The sequence below is a fragment of the Phocoena sinus genome, chromosome 2, assembly GCF_008692025.1.
Source record: "Phocoena sinus isolate mPhoSin1 chromosome 2, mPhoSin1.pri, whole genome shotgun sequence".
Taxonomy (NCBI): domain Eukaryota; kingdom Metazoa; phylum Chordata; class Mammalia; order Artiodactyla; family Phocoenidae; genus Phocoena; species Phocoena sinus.
The window spans coordinates 68,518,242-68,545,057 of NC_045764.1; the positions used below are offsets into that span (position 1 = coordinate 68,518,242).

Consider the following 26,816-nt stretch of genomic DNA (forward strand, 5'->3'; position numbering starts at 1 on the left):
TTCTCCCAAATACAGGGCTCTCAAACCCTAAAGATGAAGGGCACAGGAAGTCCCAATACTAAGAACACACAGACAAAAAGAAGAACTAGAAACAGTGACCCAGGCTTGAGAGCTTTAGTTGGAAACCACTTAACTTACTGAACTTGAACCAATCATAGTATTTCTGCGCACTGAATACCGTATATGAGGAAAGTCTAGGAGTCATACGGTTTGCCAGTAGGGATAGTTAAAAATTAGCAATATATAGTATTATTCCTATCAAATTTTTTTCTCTTAAGTTATATTTATAACAAAACGATAATTAAAATATTTATTAACACTTGCTCATTCAGGGACATTTGTGTTTGATGGTTTAGCATCCACTTTATGGTGCTTACTTATTTTTTATAAGGAACAAGCAACACATACCACATCTTCCCAATGTTCAAGGTAATGCAGTTAATAACAGAATTCTCAAAAAAAAAAAAACCCCAAAAAACAAAAACCTGGAAATTGCATTAAATACTGCTTTAATCAGGAATTGCTATAATAAAACAAGTAACATTATACATTATTTTTCCAATGAGCTTCAGTTTGAGAATCTGAACAGCAGAACTTGATCTTTAAGCTTTGAGTCATGGCAAAACTGGTAATTCTCTGAAATCTGGGAGATGCATTAGCAAAACCAGACACAGCCCACCCCTCACCAAAATCCTGGAGAAAAGCGTTTTATGGATCTGGGGGAGTAAGACCCGAGCACTGGCTAGTTTACGACTTGCTGAAGCCCAGGGAATGACGAGAGCCACTGGCACTGCTGGCAGGTAAGAAATAAACTGTGTTGGGCTGACCAACTGCATATTTTATTAATGGCTTTGAATTAAAAAAGTGAAATGCTTCACTGCGTCTTGTCAAAAACTAATCAAAAGATTACAGAGTCCTCCACCATTCGGAGACACAAAGTGGATGCTGAGCGACTAGCAGTGGAATTCTAGAAAGTCAGTCCTTGGAGCGAATGGCACCGTGGCTCTGGCAGCAGATACGAAGGAATGATGCTCTGGAGAGGAGGTGGGGGGCACTGTTGGTCGGCCGGTGCACAGATGAGGGTCCCAGCTGGAGGTGGGCCTTTAATTCTATGGTTTATCTCCCACTGCTCATGCCTCTGTCTTCATAAATAGTGATTTCAATAACTCGAAGTCCTCTCTCGATGGGATCTGTCAGGAGGAGGCCTTGGGGAGCATAGATCTTCTCGTTCTGCCCTTGAATGTATTTGGAGACTTTCTTCAGAACCTTCTCGTAGTGAGTTTCCATGCACAGGAAGTTGGTGTACGCTGTTAGACGAGCCAGGCAGCCTTCAAGATAGGACTGGCCCCCGAGCTTCTCTGCTTCAGCATAAAGGTTATTTAGAGTTCCAACTGTTTCTTCAAATTGTTGCCTGTCAATCCGGTTCTCCAGCTCCGCGGGGAACTTGGTCTGGAACTGGCAGCGGGTGCCACTGCTGTCGTCTCGCTGAATAAAAACCTTCCCGGACACTGGCGTCTGCTGCGGCCTCATGGCGAGGACAGGACGGGCCGCGCCCCCGCTGCCCTCCAGCGGCTGTCGCACCGCCTTCAGGGACATTTTTATCCTCAGATGCTGGCTCTTACAGCTCTAGAAATGTTTGCTGAGTGAAGAAGTGTAGGAAAATCATTCAAAACTTGTGGAGACCCCAGAATCGTTGTCCTTTCCCCATCTTTGTTGTCTTTTTCCTTGGTTGGTCATGGAAACAACGGAGCCAAGGAGAAGCTGTTACAGAGCAGTGAGAAGGCTGCTGGTGGGGCAGGGAAGCAGCAGGCCAGCCGGGCTCGGTGGGAGAAGGGAGCCGGAGGGGCTGGGCAGGCAGCGGGTACTGGGCTTCACCTGCAGGAAGCCTGATGGGGAGACCAAGGCCAGGGATCTGGGACCCCAGACCAGAGCCTCAGAAGGCCAATTCTGCCACATTACACAGCTCCATTCACTGTCAGAGATAAGCAAGGAAGCGGCCCTGTGACAGGTCCCTTCCTGGGACAATTTTCTAAAAGTGCAGTGATTTTAAAAGCTTTTCTAACTGGAATGCAAACAAAATCCCACCTAGACGTCCAACATGTAAATAATTGCCCTGGTTGAAGCGGGGGACACATGGGGTGGAGTTGCCAGTCCTCTCGACGATCCCTTATCCTGAGGCAAACCACTCTGGGAGTCCCCTAGGGCTCCACAGAGCTGTTTAGAAACCACTAGCCAAGTGGCAAGAGCTGGATTGTGTCAGAGGACCCAGGTTCTAGTTCCACTCTGCTATTTCAGGCTGTGTGACTCTGGACAAGTTACCTCACCTCTCTGGGCATAGGTTTCTTCAACCCCACAATGGAAAAGTTAACATTTGCCTCACGGGGTTGCTGAGAGGCTCAAAGGGGTGATAACCAGGGAAGCTTGGCACCCTACTGTGGTCACACATATAATTTGTCGGAGGCCCAGAAGGACATGAGAAATTCTGTGTCATCTTGAAAGAGGAGCTCTTGGAGGCGCTAGGCCCTGGGCTGCAGAACAGACACATGGCTGTGAGACTCACGGTTGCCTTTCTTCCTGGGATTTCAGGCCCGAAGTGTTCACGAGGTACCCCTTCGCCCCAGACCTCATTACCCAGCCAGCTGGGGCCCTCACACAGTCACTGCTTCTCTTCCCTGGGTGTGGGGCTGGGACACGTGAGCATGGAAAATTCTTCCCCTCACTGCTCCACCAGCCGAACCCCAGCAAACCTCAGTCCCAGCCCAGGACTGTGTACCCCTAAAGGGAAATGGAAGCAGAGCGCTCTGGCTCCAGGAATCCACTAATGGAACCTTGTTAATTACTATGTAAATTACTTTAATAGCCTGGATCCCCCTCAGACATTGTTTAGGGGTCTCCTGGAGGGGAAGGAGCAGCCTTTCCTTGGCCCAAGACTCCCATGTATGGTTTCCCACAGGGCAGGAATAGATGCACAGATGGGGAACTAGAGGAAAAGATGGATTCACAGCTGCCCCTGGTCCATGGGATCTTGAATGTGACAGAGATGCAGGAACAGACTCCACCCTTGAAGGCTGGAACTGAAAAGGACCTAGGATGATCTCTAGGCCACCCTCACCCCCTTGCTGCATCCAGGAGAAACAAAAGCCCAGAACAGGTGAGTGACGTGTCCAAAGTCACACAGCAAGGTGACTGGTCAGGCAGGGACTAGTCTCCCACCTCCAGCCCAGGGGTTCTCAAACTGGCACTCGTGGGATGAGCTGGACCCGGGTGTCCTGCCTAAAACATCATATAGTGAGACTATCCCAGTGTACAGAGGAAAAAAAATTAATTTCAAGAGAGGTATTTTCTTGATTTTAGGTTCAATGTATACTTAAAAAAAAAAGATACACTATCCTAGAGACATGATACATAGTTGTATTTTCTTCCATAAATGTGCTTTTGTATTATGGAATTATGTATGTTTGAATGTCACAGTGGTCTATGAGGAACACCATGACCTTACGATCCTCGACCTGAAGGAAAACCTCAGTCCCGAGGCACTTATTTTTATCTCAATTTTCCAGATGGGGGAGGAGACACAGAGAGATGCTAACAGACTTGCCTCAGGACTTCTGACCTGTGCTCTTTCCACCACACAGCTTATTAGAAGCATGTATAAACAAAGTGTAAATAGGTTCTGGGAAAGGAGGTGGGGAAGCATGAGGATAGTAATACTATGCGGGGGGGTGGGGGGGGGAGCTTCCCTGTTGGCGTCGTGCTTAAGAATCTACCTGCCAATGCAGGGGACACAGGTTCCAGCCCTGGTGCGGGAAGATCCCACATGCCATGGAGCAACCGAGCCTGTGCACCACAACTACTGAGCCTGCACTCTAGAGACTGCGAGCCACAACTATTGAGCCCACGAGACACAACTACTGAAGCCCGCGTGTCTAGAGCCCATGCTCCGCAACAAAAGAAGCCACCGCAATGAGAAGTTTGCGCACCTCAACGAAGAGTAGCCCCCGCTCCTCGCAACTAGAGAAAGCCTGTGCGCACCAACAAAGACCCAACGTGGCCAAATATAAAATTAAAATTAATAATAATAATACCATGGGGCTGTTGCCTGGATGATGAGCTTGTGAGGAAGGCGTGTGAGTATTTAACAGGCTCCTCCTGGCTGCTCAGGGCACACACTCCTCTCTGCAGCACAGGCTGTGTTTCAGCAGTCTGCTGACAAGATGAGGGCAGGACTGCAGTGGTTTTACCATAACTTTGAAACCCAGTTCCCTTACTGAGTTTATGATTAACGTCTCCATCCCAAACTTCATTCCCTTTCTTGTCCCGCCCCCATTCCCCTCAGGATTGAAGAGTATCAAAGAAAAGCGGGGATTGAAATGAAGCAGGACCCTTTGGGGCCTTCTGGGTACAAAAACCCCTCCACATCCCCCGTTTCTTTTTTTTTTTTTTTTTTTCCCCGTTTCTTGTTTGTAGAAAAAGGCTTTAGTCTCCTCGGCTTCCCAGAGTTCCAAAGAGCAGACTCAAGCAGTTAACTATTAGGACAACAGAGTCACAGGCCTCCTAGTGCCTCCTCAGGGGATACAGATAACAATCTGATGCATATCTTTGAGTTGTTCTATAGAAACTAAGACTCCCCCCCAGGTGGAGGGAGGACGGTGACTACATGCTGACCACAAGCACTAGACCCCAGACTGGTTGGAACCAGAAGGTTGTGATTCCTTAAACATCACCCTATTACTTCACCACCAACAAATCAGAAGAAGGTCCACGGGCTGATCAGCTTCCTATGACCCTCTCCCCTCACACTGTCTTTAAAAACCCTTGCCTGAAAGCCATGGGGGAGATCGGGTCGTTGGGGCATGAGCTGCCTGTTCTCCTGGCTTGGCTCCCTGCAAATAAACCCTCACTTTGCTGCAAACCCCGCTGTCAGGGTTTGGCTTTCTGCACCTCAGGCACACGAGCCCTTGCTCGGCAACAACGTGGCAGTGCTGTGGCCACTTGTGTGACCTTGGCATGTAGCATTACCTCTCTGAGTCTTGGTTCCTTCATCTGAAAAATGAGAATAAGAACACTTGCCTCACAGGACGGCTGAAACAATGAAATGAGATGTGCTAGGCACCTGGGGCATGAAGTAATCAGCTTCTCCCTCCTTCTGTCTCCAAGACGTAGATATAAATATTTTTCAATTACGTTCAGGCGCGCCAACTTGGGGTGTGTCACTGGGGACGTGCAGTAGGCCATCAAATCTCCCCCAGGCCCTTCCTTGCGATGCCTCTGACCAGAGGCCCTCAGTGCCCAGACAGGCTCCCCCAGAGCCTCTCTAACGTGCCCTGCAGTCCCAGCTCCTTCTGCCGGCCTCCAACCCTCCCCTCAGCCCTGCCACGCACCCCCCCACCCCCACCCCCACCCCCGCTCAGGAAGCCTTCTGTTGCCTCCGGAACCGGGTCCCCTTGTCCCCATTGCCTCTGACGAGGACACAGGCACCTCCTCCCCTTCTCTCCACAGCCTCAGACAGCTGCTTCAGCGCCACCTCAGCCTGGGGTTCTAGGTTCTGAGTATCTCCAGGAATCTACTGGAAGAAAAGGTAGGGCTGTCTGAACCTTGAGCTCTGCCCCTAGAAATGGGAGAATAACACTGTTTCCACCACGACCACAGGAGGGGAGAGGTACTGGGGGCGGTGAAACCGCAGGGATTGTTAATGTTTGTGATCCGGTTAAAGACATAGATACGGATGTTCTGTATAAACCGTGCCAGGCTCCCCTCTGGGTGTCTGATGAGCTGTGCCCCCTGCTGAGGCTGCCCTCTCCTCCCTTCCTCACCTCAGAGGACATTTGCACAGAAAAACCCCTTCTCCCCACCGGCAAGCGTGGCTCCCGAGTCCCTCCCCCGTCCCAGCACTTCCCAAAGGTGGTCGCTTCCTGTTCGCCTCCTATCCCTGCACTGGGCTGAGCTCTGGGAAGGGAGGAGCCACATCTCGTTCACCAGGCCTTGCCCTGGTTTTGGCTGCACGTAACAGAATCCAACTGAAGCTACTTAATGAGAAAGGGGAATTTGCTGGAAGGCCATGAATGTAGTTTAGGAGGGGCCCAAGGAGCGGCAGCTGGCCTCAGGGAGGTTGAAACCAGAAACGGCTCTCCCTCTCGTCTTCCCCTTCATCTCTCAGCCCTGCTTCTTTCCCCTCTCTCTGCAGGATTTTATAACGAAGTTTATGCTCACCCCCTTAACACGATAGATCTACCATTTCCAAAGTGAGAAACGAACAGTCCACTGTGCTCAGTTTAAAAGTAAGTGGTCAAAAGCTGCTTAGAGAACCACAGGCCCTCCCGTTAAGCCCTTCCCCACGCAGAGGTTATAAAAGGGCAGGAGTCAGAGATTAAGGAGTTTGAGAAGGAGGATGTCTGTGGTGCTGGTCTGTGTGGTGTACGTCCTCACCATCATAACAGAAACGCTAACAGCTACTACTGATGTACTACTGTACATGGACGATCTCATTCGACCCTTGCAACAGACATATGAGGGAGGTTCTATTATTATCCCCGTTTTCCAGATGAGAAAACTGAGGCTTGAGAAGATTAATAACTCCCTAGTAAATTACAGATCTGACTTCAAAGCCCTGAGTTATGCTGTGTCCTGTCAGCCTGTCGGTGTGGCACACGGCGTTCTTGTGTTACACACTACGAAATGTGACAGTGTGCACTTACATATGGGCCCTCGGGGGTGCTATGCACACATGCATGTGTGTGGGCCAGTGTACGCCTGCAGTGGGAGACTTTGGAGGGAGTTACCCCCACGCTTCTGGGTCTGCCTGGTTCACACCCCAAGCAGTGCTGCTGAAACCTTCCCTAGCCGCTGCTCTTTGGTGACCAGTTTTCTTAATGAAAAATTCAGCGAACAGGACTGGTTGGCAAGATCTGGGGAGGCCTGCACGCTCGGTGGCTTTGGCAGATGAAGCCCCAGGGAGAGGAGCCCACAGTGCTCACTGTTCCTCTCCTCATCACGGGCTCCCGGGAGCCACACACAGGGAGAGGTATGAGGCTTCGGAAGACCCAGGAGACCTCAGCAGCTGCCTTCTCTCAGTCATTCCCACCCACCAGGCAGGCTTCCCCCAGCCTTGTCTGCAGCCCCCCTCCTCAAAGCTGCCTTCAGAATACCGGCTTCATCCCCATCACAGGCCTGCTCCACAAACCTCCATGGCTCCCTACTACCCTAAACATAAAATGCACCTGTACCCTGCTTCCCTCCACCACCTGGCCTCAACCAGCCTTTCTAGAAAACCTGTCCAGGTAGCTGCCAGGGCCAGCACCAGTTTGAAGGGAGAGATGTCCAGAGTGCAAAATTTAAGGACGCCCTTGCTCTCAGGGTCCAGCCCACAGCACTTACACTGGGTATCCTCCACCATCCCTCCTGGCCCAGGAGCAGGCATACCCATGGGCTGCTCAGGCTGAACTAAAGGTGCTGCAGAAAATTCAAGTCTGGTCCAACAAAGCCTCCGAGTGCCGCCAGCTCGGTGCTGGGCTTCCCCGGACATCCTGTCACTTGGCCTCAGGGCACCCCCGTTTTGAAAGCAGGTACCTCCCCGCCCTGAGTCTGACGCACTAAAGGCACAGAACCAGCTAGCAGCAAACAACGCGCGCTATAAGACCCCCTGGGTTGAAGACCCACCACGGGGAAGCTGCTGAAGGCCTCTATTACCTTGTTAACGCTCGAGATGACCCAGGGAAGTTGGTGCTGCCCGCCATCTTCATTGCTCACGGATTCCGGAATTGCCAATGCGCCTGCTCAATGAAATGTATTTTAACCCCCAATCAATACTCACTGTGCCTTCAGGGCCGCTGGCGGACATGCGCAGAGTCGCACCCCCGTGCGCGTTCCCAGCTGAAGTCCAGCAAGCCGACCGATGCTCCGCCTTCCTGTTTCAGCTCACACTGTTAAACGTGTCCTTTCCGTGGTCCGTTTAGTGCTGAGCTCTTCACAATTTTGTGCTTTTTGTTGGAGAGTTCGCTCTTTTTTTTTTTTGGCCTCATGGTGTGGCATGAGGGATCTTCGTTCTCCCTCCAGGGATCCAACCCATGCCCCCTGAAGTGGAAGCGTGTCTTAACCACTAGACCGCCAGAGAAGTCCCAATCCGCTGTTTTAAATGGCCCCAAGCGTAGTGCTGAGTGCTTTCTAGTATTCCTAACTGAATGAAGGCTGTGATGTGCCTTACAGAGAAAACAGGTATGTTCATTTTCAACAATATGTATTAAATAAGGTATCTGAACAGAAATACACATAAAACAAGGTTAGGTATTGATCAATTGAAAAAATGTGACCACAGGCTCAAAGAAACCTAATCGTGTATTTTCCCTAGGAATAATGGCTCAGTATTCAGTGTTCCCAACTACTTCACAGACCATGACTACCACGAATAATGAGAATCAGCTGTGTTTTCATTCTTTGCTGATGAAGAAACTATGGCTCAGAGAGGCTAAGTCACCCGTCTGGGCTTGCACAGCTAGTGAGTTGCAGGTCATTCTGAGAGGAGTCAGAAACAAGCCCTCTGCTTTTTCATATGTTGGGGGTAAATGCTGGTGGCCTGGGACATAAGTGAGAGGGGCAGACGCAGACTTGGCATTAAATGGCATTATCTAAAGTTCTTTTTCATTTATCTTTTGATCCTTATGATCAGATACAAGTGAAAGCCTGGGCGTGGTGCAAGTCAGTCCTTAACACCTCTCAAATCCTTCTGCTAATTGCCCTTTTTTTTTTTTTTAAGAATTCTTCTTTAAAATTTATTTATTTATTTAGTTTTGGCTGTGTTGGGTCTTACTTGCGGCCCTCGGGATCTTTCGTTGCGGCACGTGGGCTCTCTAGCTGCCCCATGGCATGTGGGATCTTAGTTCCCCAACCAGGGATGGATCCTGTGTCCCCTGCATTGCAAGACGTATTCTTAACCACTGGACCACCAGGGAAGTCCCTAACTGCCCTTTTTAATAAAGAAAGAGCAGCCCACAGGTCCAGAGCCTCCGGCAGGTAGGAGGGTCTAGCTGGAATTTATAACAATTATTTTTATACTTGCCTTCAAATAGAATACTTGCCATAAATAATGGGTCATTGTAATGGTTTTTAGCTTTCAACAAAGTGATAGAAAGTTTCTTTTCAAATAGATCGGGTTAAGTAGAGGTGTAAATATTTAAAGAAAAATGTTAAGTAAATAATTGTAAGAAAAATGCCAAAGGTGGCATGTAGTGGTGGTACCTGGACGAGGCAAAAATCAGGAAGGTGATCTGTGAATGGCTGATGTTTTGGGGGTGCTGACAACATTCTGTTTCTCAATCTGAATGCTGAATATAAAAGGTGTACTAAAACATTTAGTGGTTTAAATCATAGTGGCTTAAACCAACAACAAATTAATTATTCTACAGTTCTAGAGGTCAAAAGTCCAAAATGGGTTGGTAGGGCTGTGTCCTTCTGGAGACTAGAGGAGAACCTGTTCCTTGTCTTTTCCAGTTTCCAGAGGCTGCTTGCACTCCTTAGCTTGTGGCCTCTTCCTCCATCTCCAAAGCCCACAGAAAATCTCTCTCTCTCCTGCCTCCTTCTTTCCTTTGTAAAGAACCCTGTGGTTACATTAGGTCCACCTGGATAATCCAGGATCATCTCCCCTTCTCAAGTTCCCTAATCACATCTGCAAAGTCCCTTTTTGCCAAGTAAGGTAACATACTCACAGGTTCTGCAATTGGGATGTAGACATCTTTGCACCATAATTCTTTGGGGGCCATAATTCTTCCCACCACACGTGGAAGTGCATGTGTGGGTGTGTGCAGAGCCTGCAGAACTGGGCGCTTGGTAACTAAGGCGTCTCCATGCACACAGCATTCCAGCACAGTCAAGCGTGCAGCTGCCATCTGCCGCTGTCCCCTCAAAGCCTCCCTTTGCAGCCTAGCTGCAGCCAGTGAGGTCACCTTTCTCTCCCAGCTGGGATCAGGGTGGAGGGGAGGGCTGGGGAGCCCCGTGCTGGGAGGCCGGGCAGTGCCAGCAGTGGATGGCCTGGGTGAGAAGGCGGCCCCAGCCCACCCTCAGCAGTCACTCCGTTCAAATGCTCTTTACGAGCTCCCCCAGCAAACCTGCAGCAGGTTCATCATCTGAAGTCACAGAGAACCATTTGGTCACAATTCTGGGCACCACCAGCCTCCTCCATCGTAGTTTGGCTGGGTTTGGGGGTTTTACAAACTGCTAATCCACCTGTCTTCATGATCACATCATTTACTTTCAAAACTGAGATGCCCCTTGGAATGCATTTATTAGTAATAATAAAACATGCAGTAACAACAAACTATTGTTTATGTGCCACTTACCTTCCACGTCAGGATCCTAAACACTTTACACACGTTAGAGCCTTTAACCCTCTTGCCTACCCCACGAGGGAGGTATTAATACTACCTGTACTTGCAGATAAGGGGTCTGAAGCTCAGAAAGGTGAAGTGACTTGCCCAAGGTCCTGAAGTAAGTGAATGGGGGAGCTAGGATTGGGGCACAGGCCCTAACAGTAACCCACACTGCCCGGTTCCTGGGTGAGGCTGTGACTGGAGATCCACTCCAAGCAAACCTAGGCCTGGCTCTCCTGGGATTTCTCCTCTAAACTGCCCCTTGCCCTGGGGAGGGGAGGAAAAGAGGCCCAGGTTTGGAGCCATGCCTCTGTCAGTTTCAGTGTGAGTTTCACGGTGTGTTGCGTGGCTTGGGGAAGGCCTGGCCTGGACCCTGTGACCCTGAGGAAGCAGCTTGCTCCTTCTGGACCTCAGCCCCTCATCTCTAGATCTGGGGAGCTGGACTCAACACCTCCCAGGGCTTTCCAGGGCTGGCCCTGCAGGGCTCCCACAAGGACTGTGGCCAGCCAGAGGGCTGCTGGGGGCTTGCTGAACCCTTGGGGTAGTCCCAGAACCTCGGTGACACCCATGTAACATCCTCCTCAGGCCATGGGCCCCAGACTTTGGAGAGGGCACTACCCGGTGGGATTGGTCTCCAGCCACTTTCAAGGATAAGGATAAAATCTTAGACTAGATTACACTTAATTTTCCTTCCTTAAAAATCAATCAGTATATAAGATATAATTGCCAAGTTGTCTACAATGCTACAATCCAGATGCTCCCACGAAAACCGCACAAGGACTATATCAGAAAGACACACGAGCCAACCAAAAGAATGGCCAGGGCTTCCCTGGTGGCGCAGTGGTTGAGAGTCCGCCTGCCGACACAGGGGACACGGGTTTGTGCCCCGGTCCGGGAAGATCCCACATGCCACCGAGTGGCTGGGCCCGTGAACCATGGCCGCTGAGCCTGTGCGTCCGGAGCTTGTGTTCCGCAACAGGTGAGGCCACAACAAGTGAGAGGCCTGCGTACCACGAAAAAAAAAAAAAAGAATGGCCAGAGCTGGAACAAGGTAAGCAACCAACCAAATAAAGAAGTACTGCATTATAACCCAAAGTATAAAACATATCCATGAGTCCATAGTGCTATAAATGAATGATTGACTAAATAAATAAACAAGGAAGACAAGACAAATCTCTGGTGGAAAAATATTTCCAAATAATTTAGGTAGATACTCCCCCCTCGAGGAAGGAGAACATAAGCCCCCAACCTTTAAGTGTGGGCTGTGCATAGTCACTTCCTTCCAAAGAGTGCAGGATGGGATGGGGAAAAGAGTAACTTTACAGGGGAGTCACCTGACAGACACTATGTGAGCCAGGTGATCAAGGCCAACATCAACCATGATAAATTATGTTGATAGGATGTACCTTTAATCCTGGAACAGAAAAAAAGACGGAAGGTAAAAACTGAGGAAATCTGAATAAAGTATGGACTTTAGTTCATAAGAATGTATCAGTATTGGTTGATTAATTATAACAAGTATAGCATATTAATGTAAGATGTTAATAACAGGAGAAGCTGGGTGTGGAACTTACAGAATCTCTCTGTACCATTTTTGTAATTTTTTTCTGTAATTATAAAGCTATACTAAAATTTAAGGTTTATTTTTAAAATCATGTATTGAATTGTTACTTAATATGTGCATTAATTTATTTTTAACTTTTGTGTTTATTATCTGAGTATTAAAAGTAACATAAAAAGAAGAAATTTGGTTATACATTCATGTACTTTAATCAATTTCTTAGCCATATCTGTTTCTAATATTCTGTCACTGGTATTTTTCTAAAGAATATGTGTTTTTAATAAATATGGTCTAAACTAACACAACATTGTAAAGCAATTATACTCCAATAAAGACGTTAAAAAAATAAAATAAGCAAAAAAAGAGAAAGAAATATGGTCTCTTTTTTCCCCCTCAACGATTGCATGCAATTATCTTCAAAGTTACTATGATTAATAAAATGGAAATTGTTGACACCCTTCATGGACTCTTCTCTATAGATTACAATATTCTTAATAAGAATATAGTTTTTCCGCAGAGGTACCTGATAAGCTCAGAGCAGATTCTGCTAAATGGAGGACATTCTCAATTCTAATTTCTTTAGGTAGGAATGGGTAACTATTTCAGCCCCAATATTTTCACATGCAGTGTATTTACATTTAGAATACCTTTCTTTAACAAATATTATGAGAAGATAAAATTCTCATATAAGTTGACTTTACAATTCTTTTTAATATTTTGCCAGTTGTAAATGCAGCAAAACCATAAGCCTGTCTTCCCTTCAATCCAAGTACAAAATATAAATTTTCCCAATTTAAGATATGAACTCCATCAAAATATTCTTCCCAAAATCCAGGCATTCCAAAGAAGAATTCGAGAATCTCTAAATTAAATCTTGGCCACCGTTTGCGTTCTCATTACTTTGTTCAGCAACTCCCTTGCTTTTGAGGGATATATGAAAATGTGTCCTCGTGTGAAATAACTGAAATTTGGTGAAAGCTTTGTTTACAGTACCTTAAGTTGATAAAAGTTAAAGTTTATTTTGACACCCTTGTTGAACACTGTGATTAAAGGTTTTCTATTGCTTTTGAACAAAATTTTGAGGATTCATTTACAAAATGTCCAATTCCATTGTAAACACTTAAAATGATTTACAAAGTTCTTCCAAGGATCAAACACTTAAAAATTGTGACTGATGACAGACAGCAAAGAGAGAAAACATACTGTTGTGCAGGGCTCTGCCAGGTCATGCTGGAGCCTGAGGCAGAAAGAAAATTGATAATACTGATCCTCTCTTTATTTAAAATTTGGATATTTTGTTCATCATGGTTTTTGCATTTATTTCTGATTTTTAAAATACATATAGCATTAAAATACTATTTGTCTTGATTATTGAGTTTTTTGCTGCCCCTTAAACTTTGCCCCTGAGGCAGGTGCCTTGTTCGCCTCTCCCTAGTCCTGGCCCTGTGGCCATAATGAAATATGTCTTATATTAAACACCTTTGCCACGAAAATATTGTAGTGTAATCACTATGTGTGTGTGTGTGTGTACATACAGATAACTACAGTTTCCGTTTCAATTGATGTAGCATCACAGCTTGTTTTATCCCAATTTTCAATTATATTTGCACCACACCGATTCCAAGTTCATTTCTGCTCCATGAATTTCCTAATTGGATATGAATATTGTTTTTACCATGCTGCTGTGTTCTACTAAAATTTATATTTATACTTGCAAGCACAAAGAATTCTATCTTCGATGCTGAACTTTTTAAATGAATTTGCAAGAATATTTATAACAATGTCAGATGTTTCACCCTCCCCAGGAAGAACTCTCAAAAGCTTGACTTTGATTCCATTATTCAAATCTCCTGAATTTCTATAGGAAGCACTTGATGACCTTGATTTAAAACTGCTGAGGGCTGCTATGTTTTGTTGCAAGCAGCAGAGACCCTCTAGCTCAGGTGGAGAGAGTTGGTGGTGGGGATGACTGCACTGGGAGCTGGGAGGGAAGCTCATGGAGATCTGAGCTGGAGCGCCATGGGCCAGGCTGCTGAGAGGCCGTGAGGAATCCAGGACAAGACCAGGCTCCCAGTGGCAGAACGTTGCTCCAGTGTCTACATCCTTTTGTTCTGCTCCCACCTGCAAGTTCTTTCCGTACAGTCAGGTCAAGTTCCTGAACCAGGCAATCTGAATGGCTAGATAATTTTTTTAATAAATTACAGAAATGGTAAATAGCTGGGTAAACAGACTGTTCGCCTTCTCTTGAGTCATATGAAATATGATTGACAGTTGAAAGCAAAAATTATGGCATTGGTAGATGAAGTTTTCAATGTAGATCTAATATATGACAGCTATAAAGGAAGGAGTGTAAAGGGACTTTCTTACATAGTGGTGAGATTTCTACATTCCAGTTAAGGTGGTAAAGTATTTCTCCTAAGTAAACAGTGAAAAGTTAAGTATGTATATTGCAATCACAAAAAAATTAAGAATACAGTAAAAAATACAACAGATAGGGCTTCCCTCGTGGCGCAGTGGTTGACAGTCCACCTGCTGATGCAGGGGACACGGGTTCGTGCCCCGGTCCAGGAAGATCCCACATGCCGCAGAGCGGCTAGGCCCGTGAGCCATGGCCGCTGAGCCTGCACGTCCAGAGCCTGTGCTCCGCAACAGGAGAGGCCACAACAGTGAGAGGCCCGCATACCGCAAAAAAAACAACCCCAAAAAAAACCAACAGATAAGCCAAAATGGAATACTAAAAATTGTTTAACCCAGGGACTTCCCTGGTGGTGCAGTAGTTAAGGAACCTCCTGCCAATTCAGGGGATATGGGTTCGATCCCTGGTCCGGGAAGATCCCACATGCTGTGAAGCAACTAAGCCCGTGCGCCACAACTACTGAGCCTGCGCTCTAGAGCCTGCGAGCCACAACTACTGAGCCCTCATGCCACAACTACTGAAGCCCACGCGCCTAAAGCCCATGCTCCACAACAAGAGAAGCCAGTGCAATGAGAAGCCCGCACACTGCGGGCTTCCTTTCAGTTTGATTAATTTTTGCTTCATGCATTTTTTTTTTTTTTTTTTTTTTTTTTTTTTTTTTTTGCGGTACGCGGGCCTCTCACTGTTGTGGCCTCTCCCGTTGCGGGGCACAGGCTCCGGACGCGCAGGCTCAGCGGCCATGGCTCACGGGCCCAGCCGCTCCGCGGCATGTGGGATCTTCCCGGACCAGGGCACGAACCCGTGTCCCCTGCATCGGCAGGCGGACTCTCAACCACTGCACCACCAGGGAAGCCCGCTTCATGCATTTTGAAGTCCTGTTATTATATGCATACACACTTAGGATTGTTATGTCTTCCTGGTGAACTGGCCCTTCTATTGTTATGTAATGTGTCTCTTTATCCCTAGTAATTTTCTTTGCTCTGAAGTCTACTTTGATATTAATATAGCCAGTCCAGCTTTCTTTTGATTAGTGTTGCCATGGTGTATCTTAATCTTTCTTTTAACAGTTTTATTGAGCTACAATTCACATATCATAAATTCACCAATTTAAAGAGTAGTGTTCAATTATTTTTAGTACATGTATGTTAGTCTTTTAACCTATCTATATCATTATAATTATATCAATATAATTATATGCAGCTTATATCTTTTTTTAAAAATCCATTTTGATCATTTCTGTCTTTTAGTTGGTGTGTTTAGTCTGTTTAGATTTAATGTAATTATTGATATGTTTAGACCTAGTTCTGTCATTTCATTATTTATTTTCTGTTTGCTCTGTCTTTTTGTTCCTCTATCTCCCCTTTCCTTCTTTCTTCAGGTTAATTTTTTTTATTATTAATTTATTTATGTTATTTATTTTTGGCTGCTTTGGCTGTTTGTTGCCGCGTGTGGGCTTTCTCTAGTTGCAGGAAGCGGGGGCTACTCTTTGTTGCACTGTGCATGCTTCTTGCTTCGGTGGCTTCTTCTTTTTAATAAATTTATTTATTTAATTTATTTATTTTTGGCTGTGCTGGGTCTTCGTAGCTGCGTGGTCTTTCTTTAGTTGCGGCGTGTGGGGGCTACTCTTCGTTGCGGTGCACGGTCTTCCTATCGCAGTGGCTTCTCTTGTTGCAAAGCGTGTGCTCTAGGCACACGAGCTTCAGTAGTTGTAGCACACGGGCTCAGTAGTTGTGGCTCACGGGCTTAGTTGCTCCGCTGCATGTGGGATCCTCCCGGACCAGGGCTTGAACCCTTGTCCTCTGCATTGGCAAACGGATTCTCAACCACTGCGCCACCAGGGAAGCCCCAACCATTGGGTTTTAATTTCAATTATATTTGTCATTTCTAGAAGTTCTATTTGGTTCTTTTTCAAATTCAACTGATCAGTTTTGATACTGTCATTCTTTTGTCATAGATCCTATCACCTCTTTAATTTCTTTAAGCAAACCACACATAATTATTTCATATTTTATAATAGATAATTCCAATATCTTCAATCGTTGTTGGTCTGATTCAGCAGTTTGTTTCTGCTGACACTCATTTCATGTAGTTTCTGTTTAATGATTTTTTTTTTCACTCTGACTTCCTGCTCCTTGGAAGTTTATCTGTGAGAATTCTTTGAAGCCTAGATTTAAAGTGTGTTTCTCCAGGGAGCATTTGCAATTGCTTCATCAGGCATCTGGGGAACACTTTAGATTGCATTTTTAGTTAATTGTTTTGGAGGAGGGGAGCACGGGGAGAAATATAGGCAGTGTGATTCCGGCAGCATACCCACCTGAAATTGGGCTTGTCCCGAGATTCTCAGGGAAGACCTTTCTTTCCTGTGCTCCAACCCCAGTGAAGATAGAGACAGACAAATCTCTGTAGACACTTTGTTTTCCTAGTTTACTAGCCCTTTGTGATCCTAGCTTTATGCAGGAGCCCTATTTCTCACGTTGATTGGGCCCCAGGAATTATCTTCTGTTCCATGAGCTGTGTAGCCTGTTAAAGCCAGACTTTGAGTCACCAGAGATAGGCAGATACCCTCTGGGCAAATACTGGCTCCAAAACATGTTTACCTCTGTGGACTCAATATTTCCTGATGTTTCCGAACCTTGACACTTCCCTTATGTTCTGTCATCTAAGCTATGACATAAATTATCTAGCATTTTAGATGTTCTCTCCCAGCGGAATTTTCTCTATATATCTATTGGAAATGACATCTTTGACTTCCGATAGAGGAATTCATCCAGATCACAGTTATTGTGATAGCTAATGAACTTAGCTTTATTTCTCCCACCTAATTTCATATTTACCACTGATTATATTTTTCTCCCTCTTTCTCCTTTGCCTTTTCTGGCTTGGTCAAGTTTCTCTTTCTTCCTTATGTCAAATCCCATCACCACCACCATCACCACTTGCTTATTTAGAACTTTGACTCTGCTTTCCAGTTTTGCTGGTGGTTTTGCCTGTTTACTTCTCTCCTATCCTTTTAAAAGATCTTTAGAATATTTTTATTCTCTACTCTCCAAAACATCCTTTCCCCTCCATGGATTTGTTGTATTATTTGGATAATTTAGACCAGCGATGTCCAAATGAATTTTCTGCAATAATAGAAATGTTCTATGTCCAATGGCCAATACAGTAACCACTACCCATGTGTGGCCATTAAACACGTGAAAAGTGGCTAGTGCATCTGAAGAACTGAATATTGGATTGTATTTAATTTTAATTAATTTAAACGTAAAGAGCCACCTGTGACTAGTGGCTGCCCCACTGGATACTGCGGACTTCGATTATTTCATTTCTGACTGTTAATAAGTTTTCCCTTACAGAATGGCTTTGTTTCAAGAATCTATACTTTAAAAAATCACAAATTATTATTATTATTATTATTTTTTTTTTTTTTTTTTGCGGTAAGCGGGCCTCTCACCGCTGCAGCCTCTCCGGACGCGCAGGCTCAGCAGCCATGGCTCACAGGCCCAGCCGCTCCGCGGCGCGTGGGATCTTCCTGGACCGGGGCACAAACCCGTGTCCCCTGCATCGGCAGGCGGACTCTCAACCACTGCGCCACCAGGGAAGCCCAAAAAAATCACAAATTATTAATCACACCATCATTCATTTAGATTTAACTATATGTAGCCATTTCTTCCTATTATTTCTTATATGCTTTTTCATCCCATATCTTGAAATCTCTCTTGTAACCCAGTTTCATTTGGTTTGAGTATTTTGTTCAGTCTTCACGAGCCCCCAAAATGCCCTGACAGAATTAATGGTATCTTGACTGGGACAAAGACTTGGATCACAAATCTTTTCCCTAATAATCTGTGGAAGTTTTGTTGTCCAGCATTACAGATGTAGAGACTAATGTTAGTCTGATTATCTTTGAAAGCCACCTCTTCTCACCTGTATGAACCTGTGTCACGTCCTCTTTATCCCTGGGTGGCGGGTACAAATCTCAGACTACAAACCAAGGTACATGAGAAGTAGAACTTTCTTATCTAGCTGATTGTATTTCTATTTTGAGCCCTCATTTCACTTGGATGGAGCATTCTTCATCTTAGTCAAGACTACATCTCAGTTCTTGGGTTGGGGTGGCGATTATGTGGTGCTGAGGCAGGGGAGAGGGAACACGGGGAAGATGCAGTTCTTGGGCATCTGCCTTGCTGTCCTCCCACAAGATGTCTGGACATCAGACATTGGTGCCCACTGAGCACAAACGGCCTCCCTCTGGGCTCCACCTCAGCCTCTCCGGATCCTCCCACCCTCTGTGCCTTGTCTGTGCCACTCTTGGGCATATCAGACACACACTGCTGAATCCAGACCTCTCCAGGCTGTGGGAAACCCTCTTGGGCACACAGAAGGCCTTCTGCTGCTCCTGGGAGCTGTGTGAGGCTACATCAGGCCCATCTGCCTAGGCGTGCCCACCAGATGACTTCCGCTTCTACTCCAGTACCTGTCATGGCACAAGGAGGTCCAGGCTCCTCCCACCTCCTCGGCTGCCCCAGAGGCCCAAGGCCTCTCCATGCTTGGATCCCCAGACCCAACGGGGAGATCCATCCTCTCCTCTCACTTCCCATGAGTCTCCTCCCTCCCCAACTCATGTAATCTTTGTTTAGCTTGGGGGGCCACACAGGGATTGAGTAGCAAAGACTGGGTTGATATCCAGATGTCCAGACATGCAAGACAGGCTCCTCTCAAGCCTGCAGTGAGTGTTCACACGGAAGGACACAGCCTGCCCTGTGCAGAAGTGCCCGGGAACCCCTCAGGGCCAGGACCTACCTGCCAGGCAGGAAGTACTCCATAAACTCTGAATGGATGATGTGGCGGCCACCCGGGCAGGAGCTCTGCGGTACAGTCCCACTCTTCCTGCATGGTTGAGTCCCTACTGTGGGCCTGACACCGATCACTGCTTGACTCATTAGCCAGGGAGCCGTGAGGGCTGGGGTCCTGGAAGAGGAGAGGATAAGAAATGAGTGAGTGTACCCCCAGCTGGTGCAGAGCACATTACCTTTTGAAGAACGAAAGAGAGATTCTTCATTCCCATTTTATAAACGGGAAAAGTAAGGCTTCTAGAGAGTGACTAATTTGCCCAAGGTCACAAAGCAAGTAACTGGATAAGCTGAATTCAAATTGGCTTGAACACTGAGCCCCAAACCTCCACACCACACAGCCTCTTCTCCACAAGCTCAATGTGATGACACCCACTTCGCAGATGAGGGAACTGAGGCCAGAGGAGAGAGGGAACTTGCTCAAGTTAGTAGAAGAGCCAGACCCAAACCCAAGACTACAGCCTGGGCTGTTTAATCTCAGTGCTCCCTGCCTACCCAGGGCTTCCAGGCTAATGGGAAGACAGATCCTGAAGTTCCTTCCCTGGGGTGGCGGCCATCAGGTAGGCATAGCGCCTATCCCGTCCAGCAGAGGTCAGCCATTCAGGGTGGGCAATAGCGGGTCAGGCCAGCCCACACCCTCCTGGGGGAAGGCAGAGCACAGGCCCCAGCACCACGACAAACAAAAGTCCAGCTCCTGGGGCTTCCCTGGTGGCACAGTGGTTAAGCATCCGCCTGCCAATGCAGGGGACACGGGTTCAAGCCCTGGTCTGGGAGGATCCCACGTGCCGTGGAGCAACTAGGCCTGTGTGCCACAACTACTGAGCCTGTGCTCTAGAGCCCGCGAGCTACAACTACTGAGCCCGCATGCCACAACTACTGAAGCCCGCGCGCTTGGAGCCCGTGCTCCACAACAAGAGAAGCCACTGCAGTAAGAAGCCCGCACACCGCAACAAAGAGTGGCCCCCGCTCACAGCAACTAGGGAGAGCCCGCGTGCAGTAATGTGGAACCCAACATAACCTAAAATAAATTAAATAAATTAAAAAAAAAAAAAAAGTCCAGCTCCTGGCCTCATGGAGCCACCAGGTGTGTCACACTGACACATTCAGCAAGAGAATGCCACCAACACCTTGCACTGCCTCACCTGCCCTGCCAGTGCCCTTGCCCCATGAATGACACCTGCACTTCACAGAGCAGGCTCCCGAGACCCTACAGAATGGGCAGCCTGGCAAGTGGCTCCACCCACTGGCCATAGCTGATTGGACCAGAGCCAGACCCCTGACCCAGGCTGGGCCAATCAGCTTCTCTCCTGGGTTTCTCCAGGGGCCCCAATTCCCCTTCCCTCCAGCTGTGGTCACCTGTGGCTGTTCTCCAGGCCAGGCTGGTGACAGGGGGACCCGGGAGGCCAGTGCGGCGGCCGTGAGAAAGCCCCTCTCAGATCTCTACCTGGGGAACATAACTGACCAATGGCTTCAGCAGCTGCGCGCTAGGCCTTAATGACCATTTTACATGTGGGAAGCCGAGACTCATAGAAGAGGATGACGTGGTCAGGGGAAGGGAGGGCCACCTCAACAGTTGGACATGAACAAATTGCTCTTAAACTTCAGTTTGAAAGTCAGTAGTATTAAGGGTGAGAGAGAGGAACCCCCAGGCCAGTACACACAGCACTCACACCAGCACCACTCCAGAAAGGGTTTTCTCACCATCACTTATGATGTCTGCCTTTCCACCACTAGGCATGAGTCGTGCCTGCGGAGGCTGTGCTTCCCACACACCAGTGACTGCGCGTGGCAGGAATACAAAGGAGACCCATTTTGAGGAGAGGTGGGACCCCTCCGACAGGCATCTTGGCTAGAAGACTCCCGTTGGCCTTAAGAACTTTCTTAGAATCCTTTAGAGTCAAAAATGCTTCCTTTCAGCCTTCTTCCCTTCCCTTCCTCCTTCACATCGGGGTCAGATCCACATCAAGGTCGGATGCTTTCCCAGGCTCCCCTGGCTCCCTCCCCATTTCCCCTTACAGATATGTCCCCTAATAAATCTCTTGCACATCTCGTCTGTCTTGGTATCTCCCTCCTCAGGGAATCTGGATTAATCCCGGGTCCTTACCCTGTAGGCCAGTCCTGGCCACAGCACCGTTCTGTGGCTTCTGAAGTTATGCAATATCCATGGGCCATACACCAGCTGGGCCAGTGGGCCAGCAGGTGCCAGTCCTCGCCATGCCCAAGACCTACTTCCCCTAAAACCCAGACGCAGGGAATTCACCCCTCCTGGGATCCAGGTACCACCACCCCTTCAGCCCCCTGGAGCCATTCCCCTCTTGGACAATCCCAGTTCTGGGACTCTTCCCACACACAAAGGTGAACATGTGGACCTGAGGCAGCCTGGAAGCAGAAAGGGATAGCTATATGTTCATTATGTCCGTGTTTTGTTATCCAGGAATTCATTAATCACCTACTCTGTGCAAGACACAGTGACAGCAGAGTATTCCAGGAACTGCACAGGATTTCGAGATGCTTGGAAAGCAGAGACTGAGTTTGAGCATTCACACTCAGAGCTGTGTGACCTTGAGCAAGTTACTTAGCCTCTCTGATCCCCTGTTTCCTCATCTACAAATGGGTTGTATGAGAAGTTCATGTTAGAGAGCACAACAAACTGACAATAGGAGACTTCTACAAATAACCAAGAGTATTATTGCTAGGGCTGCAGTTATGACTTCTGTCCTTGAAGGAAAGAACTGGGCAGTGACTGGATCTGACCCTTCGTTCACCCAGAGACCAGCCTCCCACACACAGCTCAGCAGCTGGAGGCTGTGTGCTGGGCAGCCATTTGCCTTCTGAATGGCAGTGTCCAATAGGAGTCTGGCCCAAGGTTCATGACTTTCTCCTCTACCACCAGACCTCCTTCCATGAAAGCTGCCCCTCCTGGCTAAAGCCAAGGGCTCAGAGGAGGTGGAGGAGAGGATGGGAGTCAGGGCTCTGCAGAAGGCAGCCTGGATACCAATGTTTGGAAGGACTCAGACATGGAGCAGACATGGAGTCTGCGCCATATCTGAGGGTCTATTGAACTGGATATCTTCGACCCAAGTTACCTGGGTAAGCCCTAGTTCTCTGTATACCAGGAGACAGATGTATTTACTGGGAGGTTCAGAGGAAGGCGAGCTCAGACCCAAGTGGAAAAATCCAAGAGGTCTTCCTAGAGGAGGTTGCATTTAGCCAAGTCTTGAAAGATGCTATGGGGACTAAAGGAGAGGGTAGGACACTCTGGGAAAAAGAACCAGCATGAGCAGAGACTAGGAGATGGGAATGGGTCAGGTAGCTTGCCTGGAGTGGGACAGGAAAGAAAGACAAGAGTGAAAAATGGGGCCACAGGGGCCATTGGTAACAAGCAGGGGTCAGCTTCTGAAGGACCCTAAATGTCCTGGCCAGGAGTTTGATATTTACCCTGCTCATCAGAGGGACAAGGATGAGGTTTTTTTTGTCTGTTTTGTTTTTTTTAAGGATGAGATTTTGAGCAGAGGAGTAATGTTCTCCATGTGTACCAGTGAGATGGGTGCCCCAAGGAATTTTGCAACCCTGGGTGTCCCTGGCAGGCCCCAGAAAATTTTCGCTATCTTTTGCCATCAGAGAGTTAGAGAAGCTCTGAATTTTATGTATCATGAGGCTGTCACGTGTCCCCTGTGTACCATTCCAATACAGAGGCACACACACGTACATGCACACTTAAACCCACTCAGAGGGCCAGGCAGGTTGTCAAGCCCATTTCTGGGTTGCATGGCCAATATTGGCCACCAGAGGGCGCCTCCAGCATCCCAGCAAAGAGAGAGCCCAGAGTGGGCTTAAGCACCCACCCCAGGCAGAAGGGAGGGTAGAAACCACCGAGTCCACCTGCCTTGTTTTACTTATGAGGAAACCCAGGCTCAGAGAGCAGAGTGATGTGGTCAAGGGGAAGGAGGAGGAAGTGGCCACCTCAACAGCTGGATGTGAGCAGACGGCTCATAAACTTCAATTTGAAAATCAACAGGGTTAAGCCTGAGAAAGAGGCACCCCCTGGGCCAGCACACACAGCATTCACACCACCGCTACTCCAGAAAGGAGTAAAATGGGGACGAGAACCGTGGCCAAACCAAGCGCGTCAGAGCTCCCACGCTCTTTCAAGCTTCTGAGCCTTTACCAATGCTGTTCCCTTGCTTGGACTGCCCTGTCCCCAGGCTCCCAGTGGCAAATGCCTGCTGTCCTAACTTTCAGCCAAGGGGGTCTCCCCAGCAAGCCTTGCTCACACTCTGTCACCGGGGTGCTTAGTCTGGAGGTGGGAGTGGAGCACCCCCTCACATGCCCCCATGAGCAGAGACGTTCATTACGGTGCTACTTGCAACAGAATAAATTAGAATTTAAATGTCCACAATTAGGAAATAATAGTAATAATAAGAATGGCATTGTCTAACACCCCCTGAGTGCTTACCATGAATAGAATCACAATTAACCCTCACAAGGAACTTACGAGGAAGCAACTATTATCTCCATTTTATAGATGAGGAAACTGAGACACAGAGAGGTTAAGTAATGGTGATGGGATATGATACATTCATTTCACGGCATATTATACGATCACTTAAAATCATGATGATGTGCTGAAGGTTAATGCCATGAGGAAATACGTACGTTATACTGTTAAGGGGTATTGTGTGTCTGTGCATGTACATATAAATATCAAATATGTAAAAAACAGGGCTTCCCTGGTGGCGCAGTGGTTGAGAGTCTGTCTGCCGATGCAGGGGACACGGGTTCGTGCCCCGGTCCGGGAAGATCCCACATGCCGCGGAGCGGCTGGGCCCGTGAGCCATGGCCACTGGGCCTGCGCGTCCAGAGTCTGTGCTCCGCAACGGGAGAGGCCACAACAGTGAGAGGCCCGCGTACCGCAAAAAAAAAAAAAAAAAAATTAAAAAAAAAAATATGTAAAACATGTAAATATAGATATGTAAAAATAAAATATGAAACAAAAGAAAGTTGAACGAAATGTCCACAGTGGTTTACTCTGGGTAATGGGTGATCTCTATTTTCTTTGTTGTACCTCTCTGTATTTTCCACATTTTCTACAAAAAGCAGACATGTTTTTTTTTTTTTTTTTTTGCCGTATGCAGGCCTCTCACAGTTGTGGCCCCTCCCGTTGCGGAGCACAGGCTCCGGACACGCAGGCTCAGCGGCCATGGCTCACGGGCACAGCCGCTCCGCGGCACGTGGGATCTTCCCAGACCGGGGCACGAACCCGTGTCCCCTGCCTCGGCAGGCGGCAGGCGGACACTCAACCACTGCGCCACCAGGGAAGCCCAGCAGACATGTTTTTAAATCATGAAATGCAGCAGTATTATATATTGGCTGAGAGCAAATTGAGAGTAGCAATTCTGACCTGAATTAGGTCTGAAGAGAATGTGAGAGGTTAAGAAACCTTGACCCTAAAGCTGCTTTTCCAAACTCCCCTCTGACTTGGCTTCCTGGGCTGAGAGGCTGTTTCATCCTCCTAAGAGTCATTCATTCACTGACTTGCTCTTTCTTCACTCCCTCACTCATCAGGTGCCAGGCATGTTGGGGGAGATAGAGAGATAGTTCCCTTTCTGGCCCCCACTGAGCACAGACTACGAGGTGCTGAGGGCCTGATCAGGGCAGGACTCAGGAAGGGCGGTCACTGGGCGGCAGGAGAGGGGTCAGGGGGCAGAAAGGACAGCACGGGGAGGGGCAGGGGCAGGGACTGTCCAGGATCAGTCCAAGGGTCTGGCTTGAGCATCACATGGCAGTGGAGTCCCTCAGGACCACCCTGTTCACAGCTGTTGCATCCCCAGCATCAGGTGGCTTGAGATTGGTGAATGAATGAACAAAATAAGACCAATGATGAAGTGGGGAAAATACGTGAACCTTTATCATAGACAAGAGATTAATGTCTCTAACTTATAAACAGTTTCTAAAAGTAGAGAAGGAGGGCTTTCCTGATGGCGCAGTGGTTAAGAACCTGCCTGCCAATTCAGGGGACATGGGTTCGATCCCTGGTCTGGGAAGATCCCACATGCCGTGGAGCAACTAAGCCCGTGTGCCACAACTACTGAGCCCGCGCTCTAGAGCCCGCGAGCCACAACTACAGAAGCCCGCACGCCTAGAGCCCGTGCTCCGCAACAAGAGAAGCCACTGCAATGAGAAGCCCGCGCACCGCAACGAAGAGCAGCCCCCACTCGCCGCAACTAGAGGAAGCCCGTGTGCACCAACGAAGACCCAACGCAGCCAAAAATAAAATAAATAAATTTATATTTTAAAAAAGGTACAGGAATTAGAAGATATAAAAAATATATAAACAAATAAATAAAAGTAGAGAAGGAATAAACCAACAGCCTTCTAGAAAAAATGGGCTAAAAATATTACCAGACAGTTCACAGAAAAAGAAATGCAAATGGCCCTTAGCCATATGAAAAGATGATCAACCTCAATCAAATAAAAGAAATGCAAATTGAAACTACGCCGAGATACCGTTTCCCACTTATCAGATGGGCAAAAATCCAAAAGTTTGGCAACACATTCTGTTGGGGAGGCCATGGGGAAACAAGCCCTGTGCAGCTAACGGGAATGTAAAACGGTGTGATCCCTTTGCAGAGGAATTGGGCAAAAGCTAGCAAAATCACTATGTGTGTTCAAGCTGGGACTCGGGTATCCCACTGCTGGGAATCGACTCCAACCAGTACGCCGAAAGATGGAAGCGTGAGGCTTTTTACTGCAACTCTATTTGTAACAGCAAAGGACTGGAAAGAAGGAAAATGTCCACCAGCAGGAGACTGTGGTTTTCAGCACAAAGGAAGATTCTGGCGGCAAAGACCAGGGGAGACCTCAACAGACCACTGTGGGTGAGATCGCAGGGCGAGATGTACAATGAATCAAACAAGGTGGAGGAAAGTGTGCCTGTATGGTAAGAAAAGGAGGGAGGGATACAAATATACGTGTAGACATCTGTGTATGTTATACGTACATACACACACACGTGTGTGTGTATATATATAAATCAATGTAAGGAACACACATATATGTGTGTGTATATATGAAAATCAATGTAAGGATAAAGCATAAGTTTTTAAAATTAATAGTTCTAGGAAGGGGGGATTGAAGGAGATGGGCACAAATAAAAGTTAGACCTTTGTAAATATATTCTGTATGATAGACTTTGGAACCATAAATAAAATTTTAAAGTTTTAAATAAATTCATAAAAACTGCAAGTAAAATGAAGCAACCAAGTCTATACATTAAGTTAGTGATATAACCACAAAGAGAAGAACGATTCCAAATGACTTCCAAGCAAAGTAACTTAAAGACACATGAACCAATCACAACGTCTGAACCTTATTTGTATCCTGATTCAAACACCCAAGTTATAAAAAAAAGGAAAAATGATGACATTCAGGAAAATGGGAGACCTGACTAGACATGTGATGATATGAACTGGGATAATGGCACACATTTTAGGTGTGATAATGGTACCATGGAAAGATAATATTTTTTTAAATAAATGAATACATTTATTTTTTTAAAAAATGATTGGCTAGGTGGGACATCGTTAATGTGTTTTTTTTAACATCTTTATGGAGTATAATTGCTTTACAAC

General features: G+C 47.2%; 1 protein-coding gene across 6 annotated transcripts in view; it reads right to left on the minus strand.

Moving 5' to 3' along the window:
• Nucleotides 1–355: 355 nt before the first annotated feature.
• LOC116748998 (golgin subfamily A member 7-like) overlaps nucleotides 356–26,816 on the minus strand; it is a 49,387-nt gene continuing 22,926 nt past the window's right edge. For 2 of the 6 annotated variants that reach the window (XM_032622797.1, XM_032622795.1), the window contains exons 2-4: nucleotides 19,136–19,303; nucleotides 7,687–7,769; nucleotides 356–1,639 (exon numbers count right to left, since the gene is read on the minus strand). In XM_032622797.1, the coding sequence (XP_032478688.1) occupies nucleotides 1,117–1,596 (480 nt within the window). In that variant the 5' untranslated portion in view covers nucleotides 1,597–1,639; nucleotides 7,687–7,769; nucleotides 19,136–19,303 and the 3' untranslated portion in view covers nucleotides 356–1,116. Of the gene's footprint in view, nucleotides 2,748–4,085; nucleotides 5,331–6,589; nucleotides 6,598–7,686; nucleotides 7,770–19,135; nucleotides 19,304–26,051; nucleotides 26,058–26,816 lie in introns of those variants that run through there. The other 4 variants (XM_032622794.1, XM_032622793.1, XM_032622796.1 and 1 more) reach the window with 4 other exon arrangements.